The sequence below is a fragment of the Lineus longissimus genome, chromosome 9, assembly GCF_910592395.1.
Source record: "Lineus longissimus chromosome 9, tnLinLong1.2, whole genome shotgun sequence".
Classification (NCBI taxonomy): domain Eukaryota; kingdom Metazoa; phylum Nemertea; class Pilidiophora; order Heteronemertea; family Lineidae; genus Lineus; species Lineus longissimus.
Window position 1 is genome coordinate 15,875,652 of NC_088316.1, and position 22,342 is coordinate 15,897,993.

General features: G+C 39.9%; 1 protein-coding gene across 1 annotated transcript; it reads right to left on the reverse strand.

Annotated features, from left to right (window-relative positions):
* Positions 1-706: 706 nt before the first annotated feature.
* On the reverse strand, positions 707-22,319 carry LOC135493145 (ubiquitin-like protein 3). Its single transcript, XM_064780117.1, has 5 exons — positions 21,962-22,319; positions 13,430-13,538; positions 10,354-10,440; positions 9,731-9,808; positions 707-8,035 (listed from the first exon to the last, which is right to left on the reverse strand). Exons 1-5 carry the CDS (start codon positions 21,995-21,997, stop codon positions 7,974-7,976), a joined length of 372 nt encoding a protein of 123 aa, XP_064636187.1. The 5' UTR covers positions 21,998-22,319; the 3' UTR covers positions 707-7,973.
* Between the last annotated feature and the right edge of the window lie 23 nt (positions 22,320-22,342).

Sequence of the window (22,342 nt, forward strand, 5' to 3'; positions counted from 1 at the left end):
CTTGGACGGACAGTTTTACTGTGAACCTTCTGCTTTGAAGACACAATTAGGCTGGCTGTGACCCTGTATTTATCAGGTGAAAGCTTGTTGCCTGGCATTAGGCTGTTAGTACCTCCATGGTTGTCATGACAATGCCCCGTGATCAACCTGTTACCAGTGACACTGTCAACAAGGAGGTTGTGACCCTCCCCCCCCAACTAAGATTACATGCTGTAGTCTACATATCCTTGCATTCTCCATGTTGGGCAGAATTAAGCGCTCTTTATCTGATATGACAGAATTTGTAGGTCATCAACATAGACTCATTCATGGTCAGCCCGATAGTGCCCCCATCTTCTACAGGATCAGGCTGGGACAATATAAGCACCAGATGGTTGGTTGTCCAATAGCATATGATCCCTATTTACTTGCTCTGGTACAATCCAGTGGCATAATACTGGGCTCATAATCAGGAGGTCGTGGGTTAGGCTCTGAAGCTCATCTCAGTGGCCTTGAGCAAGACAGTCATCCCTGTATGACTTTGGCCAATGAGACATCGTGTAGCTGTAGTGGCACAAATGACACTCTACCGCCTTGGAGGAGAAATACTCCCTGGAGAATAACAGCTGTAAGTGCACAGCAAACGATGAAGAAGACATGCTCTGGTGTTTCCCAAGAGAATGGACAACCATCATGTGGTCCGAAATAAAACTCAGAAGACACCATATAAATACCATCTCAATATTTTTATTATTCACAGTTATGTTTACAAGTGACTTGTGTCTATGAATCAAAGTGTCTCAGAGAGCTCAACTAAGCTCCTTGTTATATCATTCAGTGCAAGACTACAATATGAAAACAAAGGTTTCTGACTCATTCTAGCTAGAGCCAAGATTGCTGCACATTTACTATAGGCAATGTACAACATTCTTTACTCTAGTGTCCATTGTAAAGTGACACAAAATTTATGGAAACTTTCCACTGAACTAGCATTGTAATTTTGATACATCTCATTGCTAAAATGTAGTTTTCCTTGTTCTAATGTTCTGGTAGTTGAAAACAATACCTTTGAAAGAGTAGTGTACTATTAAGATGTGCCCTAACAGTGGAGTAAAAATCTTTCATACAGAAACACTACTGATGAATTCATAGGGGGATATATACTTGGCTTATACAGAGTTTCCCTGATTGAAGTAGAACCATTAATCAAACCTATTTTCCTGTACATGGACTATAGATAGTAGAGTTGTCCAAAATCCATGGCAGTTTGGACATCAGAAAGTTGTACAATCCATTTGACACAGGCCTATGAAAGCTTGACAAGTTTGAGATGTCCAAATGTCATGAACAGACAGAAACAATTTTCTGGCATCTTGGTCCGGACTTTACCATCAGTTGTGAGGTCTAAGGACTTTCACTGCAACAACCAAACAACTAATCCAATGAGAACTTTACTACAAAACATTGGTAGGGTAAGTTTACAGATGTCCTATACAATGATACTGAACCTTCTGTGTGTGAAACTGACATGGGCAGTTTTATTGTATTGGACCGCTTACGACAGCTGCCACCTTGGGTGTTTTTAAGTCCCTCGAACTCAGGTCTCGGTCTACCCGAAGGCATCTTTTGGACTTGTTATGACTAGTACAATGATACTAAGAAAGCAATCTCTTTTAAATAGAAAACAATGATTGCTAGACATTTCTGTACCAGAGATATCCCAGGGTAGGCAAGTCCTGCTCTATTTACATAAATCAACACAAACGCTAGTACGGTATTATGCAGAGATTTCACAGCGACTTTCAACAAAGCGTTTAACACCTAAGAATCCAGGATGAAAATAGATTAGAATAAATGATATGAAACCAGAGGACATGTGAAAACTAGGGAGAATTTTTGATGAAATTCGAACCTTTGAAGATGGATGATTAGATGAAGACTAAGACTATTTTTTCATATTGCACTTCAAGTCACTGACAATTAAGTCCACGATGAAAAAAGTTCCATGTGTTGGTACAGGACGTATCAGAAAGCAAGGCAATGATAGTGATTTTCTGATCAAAACATTGGAAAGGTGGAAAGGTGGTCGTGAATGCTGATCCTAGACATCTTCAACTTTTGATGGAAGAACAAGCCACTGCACTTTTTGATACAACCCAATATGAAATGGTGGCATCAGGTGATAATGGCAATTTTTTATTTCTTTGCAATTCTCATCCTTGACTTCAAAGAGTAAATTATGGCTCAGTAATCTAACGCAAGGGCAAATATAAGTACATATCATTTTGAAATACGGTTCACACAGGGAGATGTATTAAGCCTATCTCTTTTTAAAAATCTTAGAATTCTTCCCGATACTTCAAAATAATCAACAGAAAATGAATAATTGTGTAAACGAAATACTGACGGAGCAAGATCTACAACAAAGATAATATAAACTATAATGTAATAAAACATACAGTCTCTTATAATTCATCCACGTCGATGCAACTAACAGAAACAAAACAAACTCATATTTTTACCCTAAGTAAGCACAAAACAGCAGTGAAATTACAATTGATATTTCACTGCTGTTTTGGGTCTAGTTTATGACAAGCATGTTTGATAAGGTCAAACAACAAAACAAAACAGGCCCTTGTTTTATCAAATCAAACTTTTTTCGCATTTAGCTTGACTTTTTTCAAAATTGTACCAAAATGCTACATTCAGGGAAACAAACAGATGCCGGATTATAGGAGATACTTCTTACCTCTAAATCTACTTTACGAGATTTACAAGTTTTATATTGTGGATGTTGAACCAATTGGAATAAACCACTGCAGATCTTTCCTGAATTGGTAAAATTTCAGAACATAATCTCATACTACTGAAATTACACCCACTTTTATAGAATATTATAACAAGTTTCACCTTACAAGTGTCCTGTAATTGGCCATGTCATTCTATACTAGAAACCATGAGTTCGTGTTAGATAATTTCTTATGTCATTTATCATATGAGACTGCCTGCAACAACAGACAGACGATCTGATGATAACTATCACTTGACAGAACACGTGACGTAACTTTCAGGGATCGGATGAAAAAGTCAGACAGATATACTGTAAAGTCAAAAGTTATTGCATTGGAAGCGAATTTTAAAGAGGCAATGATAAACTTTCGATGTAGGCCTACCTCGAGTAGATGGTATCAATAATGATAATCGAACCTGATTTTTATCAACAATTGCAGTATAAGATAGGGGAAATAATACAACTAATTTTCATATTTGGGTGATATTATATCTGATGGATTAATGTAGATAGAATGGGGAATACAAAAATTGCCCCGCTACAAGAGTAGAAAGACACTAGCATACCATGACTACTTTATTCTACCTATAGTACAATATACACCAGAAGAATCAGACCATGTTCAAAACATGCATATTATTTACACTTAATTCATACATCATAAAGTATTACAACTACCCCGCCCCGTTTAGTGCCAGTGAACCCGACTCGATGCAACCGTATTAAATCACCAGAAGCTGCTGTGCACTGTAATGCATTTCTGCTCAATTTTACAGCTCGGATACAGAATTATTATAACCAAATCAGCGTCCACTATCTTATGGAAGTCACCAAAACAACCTGTACAAAAATACCCAGCAATGTACAGCTGCTACATACTGTATAGATGCTTTTAAGCCGGTGAAGGGCGCCTGTACAAAAGGCCTATATTACATGTAATAGGCCTATGTGAAGCAGACACACCAAAACCAGCTAAATAGTGTCTACACAGTAATTCAGTATTCGGTTACGATTACACCTGGGTTGAGCTCCATCCGAACATTTTGATCACCCATTGCCATTCACATGCCTGTTTACAACCTGATTGTTCCAATAACTTGGAACTATTTCCAGATTTTAACAATGAAGAACCGATTTTAAGATTTCTGTCGAGAATTCACTGCTGTCATACCAGGTATGCCACAGATTGATACAATAACAACAGAACATCTGGCAGCGTCAGTTAAATTGAAGGAAAATACAAAATCTGAAGTACATCTTAGACATTTTGGAACAAATGCAAATCCAACGTACAGTCATGGACGCACAGTAATAAATCAATTGAAAATTCCATAAAAATTACAATTATCATCTACTTCTTACGGAAATCGACCCAAAATTTTGCAACAAGTGACATCTATGGCGACTATCCACGATCTTTGTTCAGACAACACTGACCAAAGGACCCACATCCAAGTTCGAAGATCTCCCGGCCCGACTAAAAAATAATGTGATTCACAAAACATGTTAGCCACATTGCCAGAGTTTACAGAATTGAAGATTACTTGGTCACTGGTAGCTAAATTATTAGTCCAACACAACATGACTGTCTACCATTTTAAGTATGTTTATCTTAAATATCTTATGAAACTTTGACCAAACTTTAAGCACTGCAAGTTCAATAGACAGGCCAGCTTGTCAACGAAACATAGCACAATGAGACATCAAGAAATGAATGGGTTTCCTTATAATTATATCAAATTGTGTCGAAACCAATATCTATAAATCTACCTGAAGGTGTTAATTCAGTAACAAGGTCATTATGTTAATAATTCTGAAGCGACCTGAAGAAAGAGTTTCCTGAAGTGAGAAATAGACCAAGATATCTAGTTTGCATGACCTCATGGGACTCAGAAGTTCCATGCCATTGCACCAGATGGCACTGCTTGTACTTAGCCTCAGAAATGAGGTCAACTTGTTACCAGCAGAACTGACCGTAAGTGCACTCCACATCTTGTATTTTGATCAGGCATTTAATGACCGAGTTGAGGTCAACCAAGCGCCTGCTGGCCACCCAAGAGAGTCCCTTTGTTCATTGGTGAACATGATACCCAATGTACGAAGCCATGCTGATACATCAATTATTGAAATACAAGCACATTATGATGGGAAAACTGTCTTAAGGGCATTGCACAACTGACTAAATATGAAGTTTGTTTCCGAGAGGATGAACAAATTAGAACAATTTTACCATCTGGATTCCCATCATGCATCAACAATGAATTTTTTCAAGCAATTTTGTAATCTAATATAATTTATCTAACAAGTATGTACAACTCTTTGGATTATCAAAATGGGCCAAACTCCCATTGAATCGTGCATTGACTAAAACAGGCAGCTGTGCCAAAATGTAAGGTCAAATCTGACAACGACGACTTTCTCTTGTTTGTGTGGTGACAAAATGAGAACTTTTAACCTACAAGGCAGAAATGACAACTTTTATTTTACCATTAGCAACAAAACTTAAATCCCTCCATCCAATTTGGATGTTGAAAATAGCAAGTTCTCAACAGAACATGTGCACTCTGTACATTTCCAGGACTTGGTTATTGATCCTTCCACTGGCTGTTTCTTCTGCACAGCCACAGGGCAAGTAAGGCCACCAACAGAATGATTGTCACAAAAGGTACTGAATTTTCCCAGTAAAGTGTTGTTTCCTTCCGAGCCCCATTTTTCATCACTGTCTCCCCAACTTGCCAAAATGTGTTGACATCAAAATCTCAAACTGAAAGTATTTTCTGCCGACCATTATGGCACGCAACGAAATAAGTTTAGGGTATTTTCCAATTGGAGAAATATCTCGGTTTCGTAACTTGCCCAATTTAAGACGGACAAATGCTTGAAAGGTCCACATATTTTCTAAGTGTTCATCCTCGCTTCCTGCAATCAATGATGAGCAAAACTATTCGGCCTCAAGTCTGCACCCATCTTACTTTTGGTTTGCTGAAACGTGTAAATTTATGCTTTTCGTCGGCAGACTGAGGCACGGTCCAGTTAAAGGCAAGGTTTGCAGGCAACACAAAGTAAAGACTCAATACTGTAAATCATTCAATTTGAAGAAAACACCTAGATGGGGAAAAATGAAACGCACCAATAAAATAACACTGATTTCCCCTGGCCTGAAAAGAACACTTAACTCTATCTCTTATCAACGTTTAAGAAGGCCACCTACACATACACACTTGTACAGACTATGCCATAAACTAGATTACAGTGACCTGCTTAAAATTTGACCGAGTAAACACCCAAAATAAAAGTTAACTTCTATGAACATTTTAGTTAAAATTCCTTTGAAACTTCCGACAGGTTAAAAAACCTAACACTAAAATGTCCAATATACCAGTTCAACAAGAGTTGAAATAGGGAACCTCCATAAAAACGTTTGAAATTGTGTTGGTCTTTTCCAAATATTTCAATTGAATTAGCCCAATCTGATCTGATCAACTGTCGATATTCACAGCCCACAGCAGTGCCCAGAACCACAAAAGATTTGGGACAATTTTTCCCCCCCGGTGGTCTGTGACTGAATTTCTCAGCCAACACACAGACCTGACTCATAGTCCATTCCCCCCATCAGCAGTGCCAACAAAAGCCCAGCGCTCATCTGGGGAAGGAGTAGGACCAAACAGGTTGATCAATGACCACTGATAATTGGTAAGTCATCCAGTCGATAGGCTAAAGGTACAGGGAAATGTATTTATGGATTTTCAATAACTGGCCTCTGCAAGTCAATGATGCAGCTGCTAGCTGACATGTTGTCACGTTTTTATATAGCTTGTGCGTACGAAGGTGTTTTTATACGTATCTAATAGAATATCATTTCATTTCATTGCAACTCTTGATGAATTGGAATAAAGGTACAGTTTAAATGTAGATACTCATGATAAAGTTAAAGACCTTTCTTTAAAAATCCCCAGCCCTTATAAGCATTGAAGAACTTGGTACATATGTATAGATGTTCAGCCTTATAGGTAAACATATTTCACGGCTCATGTTTCTTCTTCTACTCTTCATAATCATTGGGGACTTTGTATTGAATACTGACATGACCAACAGAGTCAAAATCTGTTGCCCACAACGTCAATAGTTTCAGGCATCATGGCAGCCCAGTATGCCCAAAGTGAAGAACACAGATAAAGTACCACATTTCTTCAATGTTTATCTTTCTCAGCATAAGAATGCATCCATCAGAACCCCATCATCTACATATCTACATCAAATTGAGACAGCTCTTCAGATATCATAAACACGTCACAAACTGTACAAGGAATAATCATTATTTTCATTTTGATATTTTCGATACAACTGCGATCACATGATAAAGTCTTTATCCTCAATAACGTGAGGATAGCTTATTCTTAGAAGTTTATACACCACTAAGTTACGTTACTCAATCGGCATGTTCCCGACTCTATGAAGTACAACGCCACCTATTCATAGAGCATGGAACTGATCAAGTATCTCCAGGCCTAACTAGTCACTAAGACCAGATTTGACGTTGACGTCAAGACCAGGTCTCAACCCTGACTTTACCTCTAAGATAGGTCAAGGTCACTGGGATTGTCATTTTCTAGCTTGCATATCAAGATGCAGGCATCAATATAAAATCTACAGGGATATCTTTTACGAGATGTACACTCCGACCTGATGCAATCAACTTAAACTGTTTTTGTTCCTTTCCGACGTGATCCAAACTTGTAGAAAACTTCCTCCATTGGTCGGCCCTGCCGCTGTCTGCATCTGTTATGCAAGAAATTGACTGGTTCTTGATGACTGGGCGATACGCAGAGATGGGCCCTATCATAGGTCCCCCTGGTATGCCCCTCATCAAGTATTGTTGGCCGCCTATAGTACCAGTCACATAGCACCCCAGCCAGTACCCCGGTAAGAGGGTACGATTTGATCGGCAAGCCAGTATCTGGCAGACATGGCACCAGGTCATCTCCAATGCATCCATGCCACAAGTCCTCATGACTACACTGTAATTCCATAACGAAAATTGTCGAGCGACATCACATTGATTTGCCGATTCTTAATCCATATAAATTACTGGTGGGTTGTTCGTTGTTTGGTGGTTGATACATTCAGAAACGGGTAGTGGCAGCGTGCAGGTGAAAAGAGGCACGTGAGCATTCCATCGGAATCCATGATCGAGCAGCTTTGGTCACAGTATGTTACAGCAATTACTACAAGCACTTTCGCCATTTTTGTCTTTCTTTAATTGTCCTGAAATTGAGAAGAAGACATTTTAGATTTTCCTAATGAAAGAACAGTAGCATTTCTACAACATTAGGTATCAATGTAGCACAACAAAAGAACTAACATTTCTAGGAATATGAAATGTCGCTCAACTTCATCATTCATCTTGATAACATCCTGACAAGAGAAGGAATCTGACTGACATCATTTCTCCAAAATGACAATAGAGAACAGTTCCTAGTAGCCCCAAGTCACTGTCTCCTATTCATTGTGGAAAAACATTTAAACCTATTAAGCAACAATAAAGAAAGGTCAGGTTGCACTGAACAGTTCAGCTTTTCAAGAATGCACCTGACCAACAAGGGATCATATATCAAACAGACAACAGCTTTTTTCAGTAAATTACAGATGTACTTGACACAACAACTTCTTTATTTTGTGCTAACATAAGCTTCTGTTTTTATAAGATCTCCATATGTGACTCACTATTCATTGTATCCTTTAGGTGAAATGACACCAAAGGGGTTTATGAGACCTTTAGGGTTAAGAATGTCTCCAAACAGTCACATAATACTCTTATCAACATAACAGAACACAAAGACACAGGAATCCTCTTCGCTGAGACTACAAAGGGAGACGCACACTTTCTATAATGATGTCATCACCACGGCTGCCGAGATGATCCCAATGACTCATGGGATACGATCCACGATTGTCAACGCTAGCGAGAAAGAAATCTCACTCTGAGAGGCTGTAGTAATGCACTCCTTGGTTTTACATTAAATATCAACAACAAAATGTGTTGCTAGCGCTGTGCCTTGTGTGAATTTTCAACCCACCCAATCCAAACAAACAAAATCTAAACTATGACGGATAATTAGACATGGCAAAAAATCTAACAATACAACATCTGTGGCCTTGTTATCAACAGTGATGTCATGGGAGAGAAGGCGTCCAACTCTATGACCAAGACAGGTCAAGTATCCCGATGCAACAATGCCTCGTCATTCTGCGATGGACAAGTCGGTGTTTTTCTCTATTTGCTTTCTAGAAAGAAGCAAGGAATCCGATCACTGTGCATTATGATGCAGCAAAGGATGAGTGTTTCTCTCAGTTCTCAAGAGGCTGGTGTCAGAATACAGTGCTCAGCAAATGCCGATTTATCCTTTCAGTTGCACACAGGTCTAGGGTCAGGAGTAGAATGACATTAAGATCAGTCTTTAAATTTGCCGAGCATAAAACTGTAGAATACCTTTCCATATTTCAAATTTTCTACATTGTGTGATCTGGTTAGCTTGGCTGTTTATTTTTACCTTTGTCTTGTAAGACTTGAATACTTGTGCGATGTAACACGTGAATATGAAGGTATGGCAAGTTCCCACCACCCCAGCATGGAAAACGGCTTTCACAATATGTATCTACCTTCTAACTACCTGTTTATTTTGTAGCACTGTATGTATAAAGAACTCGAGCAGCAACGTTATTTACAGCATATTTGCCCAACACCTTGCTGAATATTAAAGAACTGACTTCAGACTCGTCTGACTATAACAGAATTTTTCCCACAAATTAATTTTTTCCTGAATGCCCACCTCATCTGTTATCCCAGCTGTCAGAAATGACAGCTTTTCTACTGGGTTTTATCAATTATATTCCAATTTTCAAAGAAATATTGTTGAACCAGTTGCGTGTCCTTGAGAGGTCAACAGTGCACGTACATACCTTGATTATTAGGTTCAGGTAAATGTTCCCTAGCCACCAAATGCATGACAGTCGTTTTTCCGAGCGGAAGCTGTAAAGCTGAAAGAGAAACTTGGGGAGTTAGGCAAAGTATGGTCAGTCTGAAATTCACTCCTTGACCACCACCATGACCACAGGTAGAGGTTCTCACAGTGCATCAGCCTTGTGTATCATGGTATTATGCATTAGTAGGCTACCTGGATGAGTCAACTGCTGACTCCCTGCCTTTAACCATTGGCCTTGTACAACTCTGAGCTCCTCTTCAATACTGGCTACACTGGTGTCGAAAGGTACAGTAAACGAAATTACACAATGAGAGCTTCCATCAACCCCTGCATGAGAAAAAAGACAGGTTCTAGCAGATGACTTGCCTGTCAAGAGTCAGTCGCTTCCATACCCTCGGTGGAAGCAATGAAAACAGATCACATGGTGACCGAATCCAGGGCTCACTACGATAATGAATCTGCATAAAGCAATCAACTGACATTGCTTTGATTGTTTTTGCTGCAGTGACAAGGGTGGAAAAAATCTTAGTACTACAGATGCCAACGGCAAGTTGACAATCCTGGAACTTTATTCCACAGGGTCCTCAACTTCATACGTACCTCCTAACGTAACATTCCCATGTAAAAATCTACCTTGATATATTAATCGTAATATGTTATGGGGAGGTAATTGTTCGTCACACCATTCTGTAAAGAGAGAGCAAATACAGGATTACCCAGTGCCATAGTTACCAAACACACAACCCGCCACAAGTGTCATGTAGAATTGGCCCTATGGCAAGCAATCGTAAAATTGTAAAAGGTCACGCAACAACCAGTGTTGCCCGCTTAAATCTAGGCAACCTAATTTTAACCTTGCCAACTCCACCTCTATAAATACCTCGTTGACAACTCACCAACAGCACATGCTAATTTAGTTGCAGAATTGCAGAAAAATTGCTGAAAAACCAATCCATCGGCACTGTGGTGCCAATTCTAAGACATCTTTCCTACTGCATTTTGCACGATACACGCACATAGCCAATACATTGCTGGTTGCTCCATAGAGCTCTAGATCTAGGGAAAGCAAGGAAAGAGTCTGCTTTGAATCCTGAGCCGATTGCTGAATCACATCTCAAGAAGCCTCGATAGCAAGACAGAATTAACTGTTCCTTGATCGTGATGGCGTGGTCGGATGGTTCCGAGTCTCAGCGATGACTCTTGGAAGCTTTAGGTTTGGTTCCAACACATCCTGCCAGCCCTGGGCAAGTTAATGAGCTACTTTTGGTGATAGAGGAGACTAGGTGACATGATCCAAACACCATCGATGGGTGCCCCTCTGAGATGATGTTCTCATGTTCTCAAAATTCCATGCATAAGTAACCATGGTACCTGGTGAACTAGCGCAGGATCGAAAACGATAAACTCAAAATCAGCCTCGAAACCTCATGCAAAGTGATTTTATCAGTATTACAAACCAGACAGAATCTACGCACTGACACGCAACATGCAGTGAATGATGACATCAAAGAAATAAGCAACAGCCTATGACCCTGGATGCGTCTTTATACAGAGGTTTCCAGCATCACAACCAGATCGCTGCATGACAAAGACCAAAGCTCAGGTTACCCAGCCTACTCATAGAATTAGGCTGGTATAATATCAGGGAACTGCGGAGTTTGCAAGCTCACAATACAACACTGAATGAAATGGCATGGTTTCTGGATGATGATTGTGGGTTTCCTGGAGGTTTTTAAAAAAATGGCCCAAGCTCAGTCTCTGGCTATCGCTCAAATAATTCTGAAGCCCTAGATAAAGGCCTTTAACTCACTGCATGCAGAGAGGGTCACAAACAACTATGAGACTTTATCTTTACAATTCCACAGCAAAATGTTCACCGAGGCCATAATACAAACATAGGGACCCAAAAGGTCTCAGAGTTGATTTTGAAAGAAATCTCCAAATTAAGTTCCATTTTCTGGCACCAGAGGTCACTGTAGTGCCCAAACCCGACCAATCATTTTAATTTCTTATGGCACCTTTATTGACAGAACTCATGATGCTCCACCAGAGGCTAAAATATTCTGGAATTCCTGATTACCACAACAAGCTTTTTCATCATTCCCAATTCAAACACAATGGCAACTGTCTCCATCACAAATCTCCACCAGCTCCCATTGTGCGGTCTTTTCAGCAAACAATCGCGAGTTTCCCTCAAGTGCAATTGGAGAAATCCACACGGAAATCACCTAATCGGCTTTTCACATTCCATTGTGTTTGGTTTAATACAGATATTTAAATCATTTGCAACATTTGCAGGCGATTTTTAATGTATGGATGATGATGACAATGCTAGGCCACACATGGGGTAATCTCATGTCATGGACATACACACTGCATCTAAGACGAAATGTTTGACCTCCATTTGTGTTTTGATATCTGCAGACTATGACTCATGAGTGACCAATGACCATAACAGCCCCACCCCCGACATTCCCGAACTGGTACGACAGCACCAATGAAGTCCATACAGCCTCTCATAAACCCTATTAAATACCCCTTCCCCTCTCTCGCAATTTTTACTCTGCCTCCCAAAATGTTGTCACAAATTCAATAATAATCTCGTGTTTGGATTTTGCCCACAGCCTATCTCACAAAATCCATGATATCAGAAAGGCACAAATTTTGCACAGCAACTGATCATGGAATGAATCTAGTATGCGCTGACGGTTTCATATGACTTGATATCATGCGTCATATAATACAGATCTACAAGTTCGATCTATCTTGCATCATCTGATACTCACATCGGAAAAAACAACGTGTGTGTGACTGTCATGTTCATATCAAGTGTAGCATAGACATTTCATGTGACTTCGTCATCACTCTAGTCTATTGGTTCCAAACTGTCTCAGAAGAGGGCATGGATTATTGAGGTCATTTACACAGCCAACAAAAGCTATAAGATGACCTGTGACATCACCTCTGCTTGTGATTGGAAGGACTCACCCAGGAGTCGGACAGTTGTTAATGAACCTAAGCGATAACCAGGCCTTTGAGCTACCAAAGGTACCATCCCATAATGATATCGTTTGGCACTAACAATCATCTGATTTGCTATGCCCTCTTGAGAGAAAATCAAGAACCAATCTAGTTTATAAAGTATATCGAACCCAGAAGGTCTGACAACATGAAATGGCTACGCATACAAATGATAAGAATTTGGAGCGTTTCCCAAATTACCCATCCTTGGCGTCGACAGGTCTTTATAGGGCCAGCATCCGCTTACAAATGGCTGTGAAATGCGACAGCCAAGCTTTTAGTTAATTCTTCTCCTGAATTATTAAAATCGTCTTTAAAGTTCGTACATTAGACAGACCCGGCTTGAAACCATGGTTGCAAGGGAACATTCAATTCTATTGCTAAATCGTCCACAAGCAATGAGGTTTTCCGGTGTCGCCAAGGAAAAAGTTCCTGCAACTTATGGATGTATCATTATCATCAAAACTCTTTTTATCGACGTCAACCTGCTTTCCACGGAGGTACCACAATCTCAGCGACTTGACAGATGTCTTGCATAAAATGCTCCTGTGCACTTTTAGCTCTTGTCATATTGTACCAGTAAGAGAAAGGTTGCTTCTTCAAAAAGTTAAGATCATATCAATCAAATCCCTGAAGATGGGACAGCATTACTTACCCTCTGGCCAATTTTCATAAATAAATTGTGATATATCCGCTGCTGAATCATTCGGGGAGAACAGCAGTTCTTTTGTTTTACCACTAACCAATATTAAGCGGAGATTTATCTGGAAATACAAGAAGTGTATGACAATTAGAAAAAAAGGATATCAGGTCATATCAGGTTATCTTATGTGAGATTTGAAGAAAGATTTTAGTATGCTTTGAGAGAAACGATATGGTGATGAAGACAAGTGATTGACCATGACATGAGGACACACAGCCTCAGTAGCCTGAGCTCTGTAGCTCTACTCGCTATCATCTAGCGTGTGTGATGGTGGTGTATGTCCTCATGTATCCTCCTGATGCTGGGGCTACGATCAATACCTACACAGCCCGCTATGCACAGATCTACATCGCTATACGCAAGATGCATAGCGCAGCCTTACAAAGCATTGCTGGAAGGAATCGAGCAGGATCTGTGATTGGCAAGACTGGTAGGTTTTGGTGCGACATTTTTCAGGCTTCTTTCGATAGGTTTTGTTTCCCTTGACTATCAGTGGCTTGGCTACACAGCAATAAATGACAAATACAGTCACAAAAGATTTGGTATCAGACAGGAAAAAGATGTGTTTTAAGATATGAAAGAAAGATGTCTACAGATGATGACAGAGTTGGCTTTGTCATATTCCTTTGTAGGCATCCTAAGAGAACATCAATGAACAGTCAACATAAAGCTCGGTTTCGTTTGAAATCTTGTTATGGAACAAGATCACAGACAAGATAGACTCCCAGTATTATACTAGGGGTTTTTGATAAGTGGATTTCATTATGACATCTTTGCTTATCATGAAGACATGGTGTCTATGAGATGCCTAATTATCGTTTTTCAAATGTACTAGTGAATGAAGACAAACATTACATGTACAATATCATATCAAGATCTCACACCAAGTTCTATCAATTTGTTGCCATTGACAACAGAGGGACTATCCTCTATCAGGGGGTCTGGTACACTACCCTCCTCATCCATATTGTTACGATGTGATTCTGGGAACATGTTCGAGGGTGGTCACAATTGAGACTGTAGAGGAGCTTTCCCTGAGGCAAAATCCTTGACTGTAATCACAATCAAAGACATGTTTGGTAGCCTGAGCCTAATAAGCTTCTGATACTTATAATTCTTTGTCTGACAAGACATAGCCTAGAGATAGAATGAGTGCCTTTAGTGGCTTAGCATAGGCAAAGTTTGAAGGGTGATGTCAGCATCACATTCACACCCTATGGAACATGGCCGCCCAGTAACGGCCAGATGCCAGGCCCTCAATCACCACAACACATCTGGCCAAATTCATGGCCAAGGATCCGTTCATCTCTGATCGATTTCCTTTGTCATGAACAATTCTGAATTCGTTTATGAGGACATCACGTGGCCTTCGACTAGCCGTGTCATTATATTCCGCTACAGGAGAATTTCCCAATAATCTGATCGATCAAGAAGCAAATTGTCTTGTATGACCGGGTGACGAGGTTAGTGGTGTCAGTGCGGAGTCCAATATTGTCTCGGTGTATATAAACGGACGCACTACTACATGTATTATCAGAAGGAGCCTGAAGGTGTACTTTATTGTAAGCGGACAAATGGAAAATGTCAGTATAGAGACAGAAGCATTTGATGGTACGACACATGTAAGCAAATTCACCAAGATGCTTACACAGCACAATTGTGATGTAAGTATTGTGACATTAACATCATCCAACTCAGCATGATATTCCCACCTTCAACATGAAATTGAATCACGACTCCAATCAGTGAAGAAAATTGTGATCTCATTCTCAATGTGACATGCGAGGCTGAGATAACATGCAGGAAGCAAGTGATGACAATCACGATGAGGTTCATGACAAATCCTCATGATTAACTTTCAAGGACAAAACTCCACATATCTCCACTTGAAATCAAGAACGAGTGTCATCTAAGTTGCCATTTGACAAAGAGGTCAAAATCATTATACTCAAGATTACATTGGAACTATTCGGAGAGCTTGGAGCACCTAGCAAACATGACGAGGGCTGAATTTTTCATAATAATGCAGCACAAATTTGAGTTGGGAAGATGTGGGCGGATTCATACTCCACTCCCTAGACTGCCGGCAATGTCCAAAGGCAAATATAATAGTCGCCAACTTTATTTCATACACGTACATCATCACAGTTTGCATCACCGACGTACTAAATATTCTATTTCTGTGGCTACTTTGCGCTGAATGGCAAACTGAAGGCACATAAAATGAAACTAATTTAAAAGTACCAGCACATGAATTTTCATATCACACATGACTAATTGGAAAGTAACGATCAAGTACAACTTATGTGGACTTTGTATTGCAAGTAAGTGATTAGGCGCACAGATGCCATCTCATGTAGCTGTCATCTGCGTTTTGAAATCACCAATCCATTATGGGCTATCAGGATATAGAAAGATTTATCATTGCAAAAAACAGTTTAAAAACGTTCTTGAACCATCCTTTTGTTGAATAAATGGTAAGCGAATGTGAAGCGAAAATAATATTCTATTTCTAATTGTCGAAGCATGAAGTCTGATTGATGACGAGTTTCTGAGCTGCATGCACATGATTGGTTTTCAAGGATGCATCAGCTTGCAAACTATGATGACTCCATCACACCCCATCAGATTCTTACAACGGTTTCCACCTCCGACGCCAGAAATATATAATTCACCAATTCCAGTTATTTCCAGATGACAATACGTCTTGATAAAATCACGAATATAACATTGTAGAGCTGTGCAAATTGCATTACGATTTCAAAACGCATTTGGGGTGGAAGTAATTTTCAATATCAGATGATATTTTATGACTGACTCATCTTGACAGAGTCGTGCCTTCGCCCAATCATTCGAGCTGATTACGCAAACATGCATAAGTAGTGAAACCACTTCAGAATCATCGTCAAGAATGTGCGAAGATAACTGATACCGCTGTGTCCCATCACAACTTCAATTGTGACAGGGTGTCCGATGGGTATTGTACCTAAGTGGACATGGATTGACTGGAGAGCTGGAGCGGAGTATATTCGAGAGACATAGTCCGGTAGAAATGACAGTTCAGATTGCAATTTCTTATAGTTTGGCATGGCATGCCCTTGACCCATTTTACGCAGAGTCATCAAGTAGTTTCTGTGACATCCAATAGTTCCTGTGACAAACCATACTGGCTACTTCTTCAGTTCTTGTGTAGAGTATCAAGAGGCAACCAACTCAAAAGTACAATCTCAGGGTCTGAGTAATTTCCAAACAAAATACAAGTGGCAGTGTACCATACTTCAAGTCAAGTTATTACAATCCCGCCCCAACTTGAACTGAGAGTCGTCAGATGGTACACTGTCCATGAGAATCTGGGTCATTGGAGAACACATTTCAAGGGAAATTGGAAATTTTAGTTCATTGCTAGATGTAGTAGATTTACAACTGAAAATGGCAAATGCATGGCTTCAGACCTAAACACTTATGCACATGCCACACATACATGTAGCATGACATGATAGTTTCAAAGCATGTGCTTGAGTTCAGGCAGTGCAGTGAGTAACCCGAGACAAGAAACGAGATGGACTTCAATAATCTGCCTGAAATCTAATTAGCGCCAAGAAACTGAAAATATCAGGTTTACATGTATCAACCATGATTTGTATACATGATTGATACTGGCCTTGGTTTGACCTCTTCAATCAAACTCACTTGGTGGTCTCAGACTTGCATATCTCATAATCTAACAATTGCACTTAATATAATCTTGTACGATTGTCACATCATGAATTTCTAATACTTCTTTGGGGCAGGGGTTGGTCCAAGAGACTCAGGGAGGGTGTCAGTTTAGAGACAATGATTCAGATAAAACATCCTAGACTGAACAGGGCAGTTTCCCAACAGAAGTCACTTTATGATTGCAAAATAATAAAGACCCCACCCCTCCCTGTTAAGCCCACAGGACACTACCATGCAATTTCCTGGCTCGCATCTCTACACAAGTGCTGCTTATGCAATTTGCAACACTGTCCCAGCAATCAAGTCGGGTCAATACTCAACGAAATCGTGACTATGACAAGTGTAGGGATTCGGTCACATTCGTGGAGAAACGGGCTCGCATTCCCATCGATATTGACGATAGATGAATAATTGATTTCAACAGCGTCTATGTTTTTATTGTCGTAGGATAAGTTATCGTCTGCGGTGATTTCGGATTGATTCGGAGTGTTGCATGTTTGCATGTGCAAGGTTCATTTGATTGATGCAGGCCAGGGCTGTGCTGAGTCATCATCTTCGAAAGGTCATGAGCACTTCCTTTGGTTTGCATGCTATCAGATCCTTAGTATGGGAATACGAGATACTGTTTTGGAAAACTCAAGGAATTTTCTAAATCGGCAAATAGTGATACAAATGTAGTTGTGTAGCCAACAACACCAATTGTACACCTCAAGCGAAGGAAGTTTGATCGCACTATCCACTTTATTTTTGCTCAGAAATCTATATGTCATGGTACATTCATCATAGCCAACACCATGTGTTTATAACGACTCCGCTAGTGCTAGGAAATAAGCGTAGGTTTACGATAGCGCTGTACAGTATACATACAGGCAGTATGCTACATGTACGCTATTCCCTAAGGCAGGTTGTTTCGATCTCATCCCGTGGCTTGAAATAACCCATCACATGGTGTATCAAATGATGGAAGAGAGCGCGACTAATCAATGTGAAATTATTACAGATCATGTTATGTCGAGCAAATGAAGATACTCTCTACAGTAGTCAGTAAGTTTATCCTGTTGATTGAAGGCAAATCGAATCAATATGCAGTGGAGGATTGTTCAGTTCACAGAGCCATACTATGGGACTGGGATAACTTGTCCCAAATGAAACTCATTTCATTTCAATTCACACACGATCAAATTTATAAAAATCTTTGTATTTATTCATCATTTATTTATTGATTACCCATTAACATCCCAAAGAAGTGACTGAGGAAAGAGAGCAGCCAGCGAAGCATTGCACAAACGATCAATTTTTAAATTGATGCAACATGCGACTATAATCCCTGCTGAATGTCACAAAGATCTCTTGCCTGCTGAGACTGTACTCATTGTAGCTTTAGAATAAACAGTAGGAGTGAGAGAAGACTAAACCATACATGTGCTTTTTGGCCATGGCAGTTATGATGCCGTCTCTATTGTCTCATTGTCACTGCTCGTCCCTATCTTCTATCCAGGCAGCCTAATGACAACTGCTTCATCTCTTATGCCAATAGTTTCCATGGAAACTCGCCACCCAAATATATCCAGTATACAAAAATGAGACGCAAAATCATTTTGCTCGAGTTGCAGTAACAACAGCCAGACACTGCTGTGCATGATTTGACACAAACTATTAGTATTATATTATAAGAATCTTTTGTAATGAGTAACATTCGATGATCCAGGCAAAATATTCTCTTTGCCTTCACTTCTGGACCTCTACAACAAGACACCACGGTCTGTGGAACTGACTACCATATACAGTCACTCAATCATACACTGTGTGCTGACCATGCTGATAGCCTCGTAAAATGCACAATATTCCAGCCTACAGATTCGTTGCTATAGTACATAAGCTTGAGGCGTTGCTGCCCTTTAGAATAATAGAAAGGTCAAGACAGTCACAAGATGGCTGGTAATGGGATTATCAGAGGCAGACGCATCATCATGCCATCATGGACTGGCACAGCACAAATTTGACTCCTTGAAATAGTGCCACTAAGCAATGAATTGGAACAACCAACAGCAGACAGAAGTGACTAATGGCGAGAGCACATCAAAGTCTCCTGGTCGATGATAATGTTTAAGCTTCCATGGTATGATATTTGTAGAATTCTCGATAGGTTTTACACGAGATTGATTCAAGGTGTGAGTAACATACAAAACTGTGAGGGTTGAGAGTTTATCTCAACTTGTATGGAGGTGAGCTGGCATCCTTAATAAACAGCGGGTAAAGATACCACAGGCATCATTAAAACAAACATCTGCACAGGCAAATAGGCAGACTATCACCAGGCCTGACCAGAATAACACTAAGACTGTTTCCAGTCTAACCCCCCAAAAATTGACGGACTTATCAACCAATTCTTTGGCTGACCTCTGCATAATGTAATTTTCTTGTCAGGCTGATGACACTTCTGTGACCTGGCTTCATCTCCCAGGGGGTTGTCAGTAAAATGAGGGATATGCCACCATCTACAATGATCTACATGTACCATCCATTTTGTCAATCAACCATGGTATTTACATGGACAAGCACCAAGAAAATAAGATAACACCAATAACGCTTCATTTGCCAAAGGGTTAACCGAACCATATAAAGAATTTATCACAATGCTAGAGTTCCATCTCAATTGATCGTGGAATTTTCACAACTGTTTACATTAATGACATTATTATTCCAAGCCTCAAAGCACAATAAGGCAGGACATCTCTCTGGTGTATTGGGACAATATGCATTGTCTTCTCCTCAAGGACCTGACAAAACCTGAGGACAACTATGCATAAATATAGAGTTTTTCGATAACATGAAATTAGACTCAATCTGCCTGAGTAGACAGATAATAGTAGTGTCTAATTTGAGAATTGAGTTGTCGGCATTTGTGGGCATTGTATCAGTTGACCACGAAGGGCAGGACTTCTTCTGCATTCAGGAAAAGGTCCTGCCACAGGCAAAATACTGGAGACATAGGCTGGATGCCAGGCTTGCTCTGGCCAGTAATGACTACCGGTACACTGAGTCACAACTGTCCACTTTTTCAAATACTGTCCGCAAGGAGAAATGCTTTTTTTTAATTCAAGTGTGATGAGTTCAGTAGGCCTGTTGACATTAGAGAATTCAAAATATGACGTAACTTTGATCAACACAGGAAATTTATTCAGGGGTCATCTGCTTGCAGAAATAAGTTTAGAATAGTGAGAAATATATAACAAAGGCTCCAGGAAGTTCATGTAAATATAAATTCTTACTCACACATGTCCCAAGCACACACGCCTAGGCATAGCATTTTGTCTACACAAGTTCTATACAGCCAGATTAAAATGCAATACAATTACATACATAACATTACAATAGGCCTACCCACAGCCTACACGGTAAACACTGCCGCATGTTTGTTTTTTTCACCATGGATTTTTATTTGGAAGCACATGAAAAATACCACAAGCATTTTTTCTAATTTACATGTAAATCACAGAGACACGATGATTTCCCCAGCCGTGCACAGTTGTGACGACAAAAATCAATTCTTTCCACGACATTCTGAAGTTAGTCTGAATCATGCATTGCGATCAATATGCAGACTGCTGCACAGTGAATAGACCTTACAGTTCTTTGGGAGCTAGAGTTGTAAAGTACTGTTAACTGAGGAACATGTATGTAGGACTTTAAATTCAAAAGTTCATCCCCACCTACGATGTAAATACGGGCAATCTATAGCCCAGAAAGCTCAAACAGACAGCCTTATGTCACAAGATGGGCTGAGCATGACAGATTGAACACAGAGATTCAGGTCAACTGATTTCTAACCATGCAGACAGTTCACGTAACACATTTTTTTTTCATTTCAATTTTATCACAGTATCAGTTTGTAAGGTGAACATTTTACCAAGGCAACAAGCTTCCTTATCCATAAATGTGTACCCTTCTTGTTTGGAGTTACACTGCATCATTCATGAGTTACCATGGTGATGGTCAGCTAAATCATGACACCCAATTATGAACTAGCAGCAACTCCCACTGTGATACGACTTTCCAAGGCACTGCCCCCCAGGGAAACATGACTTTATTTACAAGATCATTATGCAAGTTTCCAGGATGAACCTGTCCAAGTTACACTGCTGGGTGGAGGACACAATAACCACAGTCACATGGATTATTCACCCATCAATAATGTCAGACAAGTCGAAGTTGAAAAGGTCAGATTAGTCCATCCAAAACAAACTGCCAGGTAGAAATGACTGTGTACATGATAAATTAAGAAGACACTCATTGCAGCGTGTGTGTTACTCAGAATCAGTTTCACGAAGGATAAATTTAAACTGTTTCAAAGTCACAGGCTGTCCCACCATTTGCAGAGTTAGTTGGTTCATTGTGATACTGCCAAGGCAGAGAATCTGCTGAAACAGAACTGATAAAAAGGACGACAAAGTTAGAAATACAATTGATGTTACACTTATAAGATTGAAGACGAGATTGTGACAGATTGTGACAAGTGACAGATCTAAACAATTTCAGCAATCTGAACTACTTAACACATTGTCAATGACATTCCTTCATCGGACTCTTGACAATCAATCACATCAGCATTCAGTAATTAGAATGAGAGTCATGCTGAATGGATGGATGACTTTTTTACATGCATTTGTCTGTTTTTTACCATATTTGACGTGGACGATGGACAATGGAACAATCTTGTCTTCACAGTCGTAACACATTTTTTAACATTTTAATTTATTTATTTACCTTATCCGCAGGTACTCCAGTTCCTCTTGAACCCATTGCAATGATTTGATTAGTCACTTAGCTCCTTAGTGAGCTTTACAAGACCACGCACATGACAAGCCTAACAAAACAGGCTGTGGTGGGGCAGGAAAGCCAGTGCAGAACAGATGATCAGTTTTCACAAGGCACAAATCGGGATGGCTTATTCCACCATCCAAAATCACCCCTTATATCCATCGTATTCAAATCATTTTTGCTTTTTTAGCATCTCTAATATGTACTTAATCCACATACGCCCTGATATACTAATCCGTTGGGTGAGATTTGCGAAAATCCACCTTTAATCGGTCACAGAAGCCGAAAGAACACTCAGAAAACAAATGGCGGAAGCGAATACACAGA

Coding starts and splice junctions, on each gene's coding strand:
- LOC135493145 (XM_064780117.1), bottom strand. CDS start 21,997: ATGGGTTCAAGAGGAACTGGAGTACCTGCGGATAAG. Junction 10,441..13,429: donor TTATGAAAATTGGCCAGAGG/GTAAGTAATGCT, acceptor CTCTCTTTACAG/AATGGTGTGACGAACAATTA. Junction 9,809..10,353: donor TGGGAATGTTACGTTAGGAG/GTACGTATGAAG, acceptor TTTCTCTTTCAG/CTTTACAGCTTCCGCTCGGA.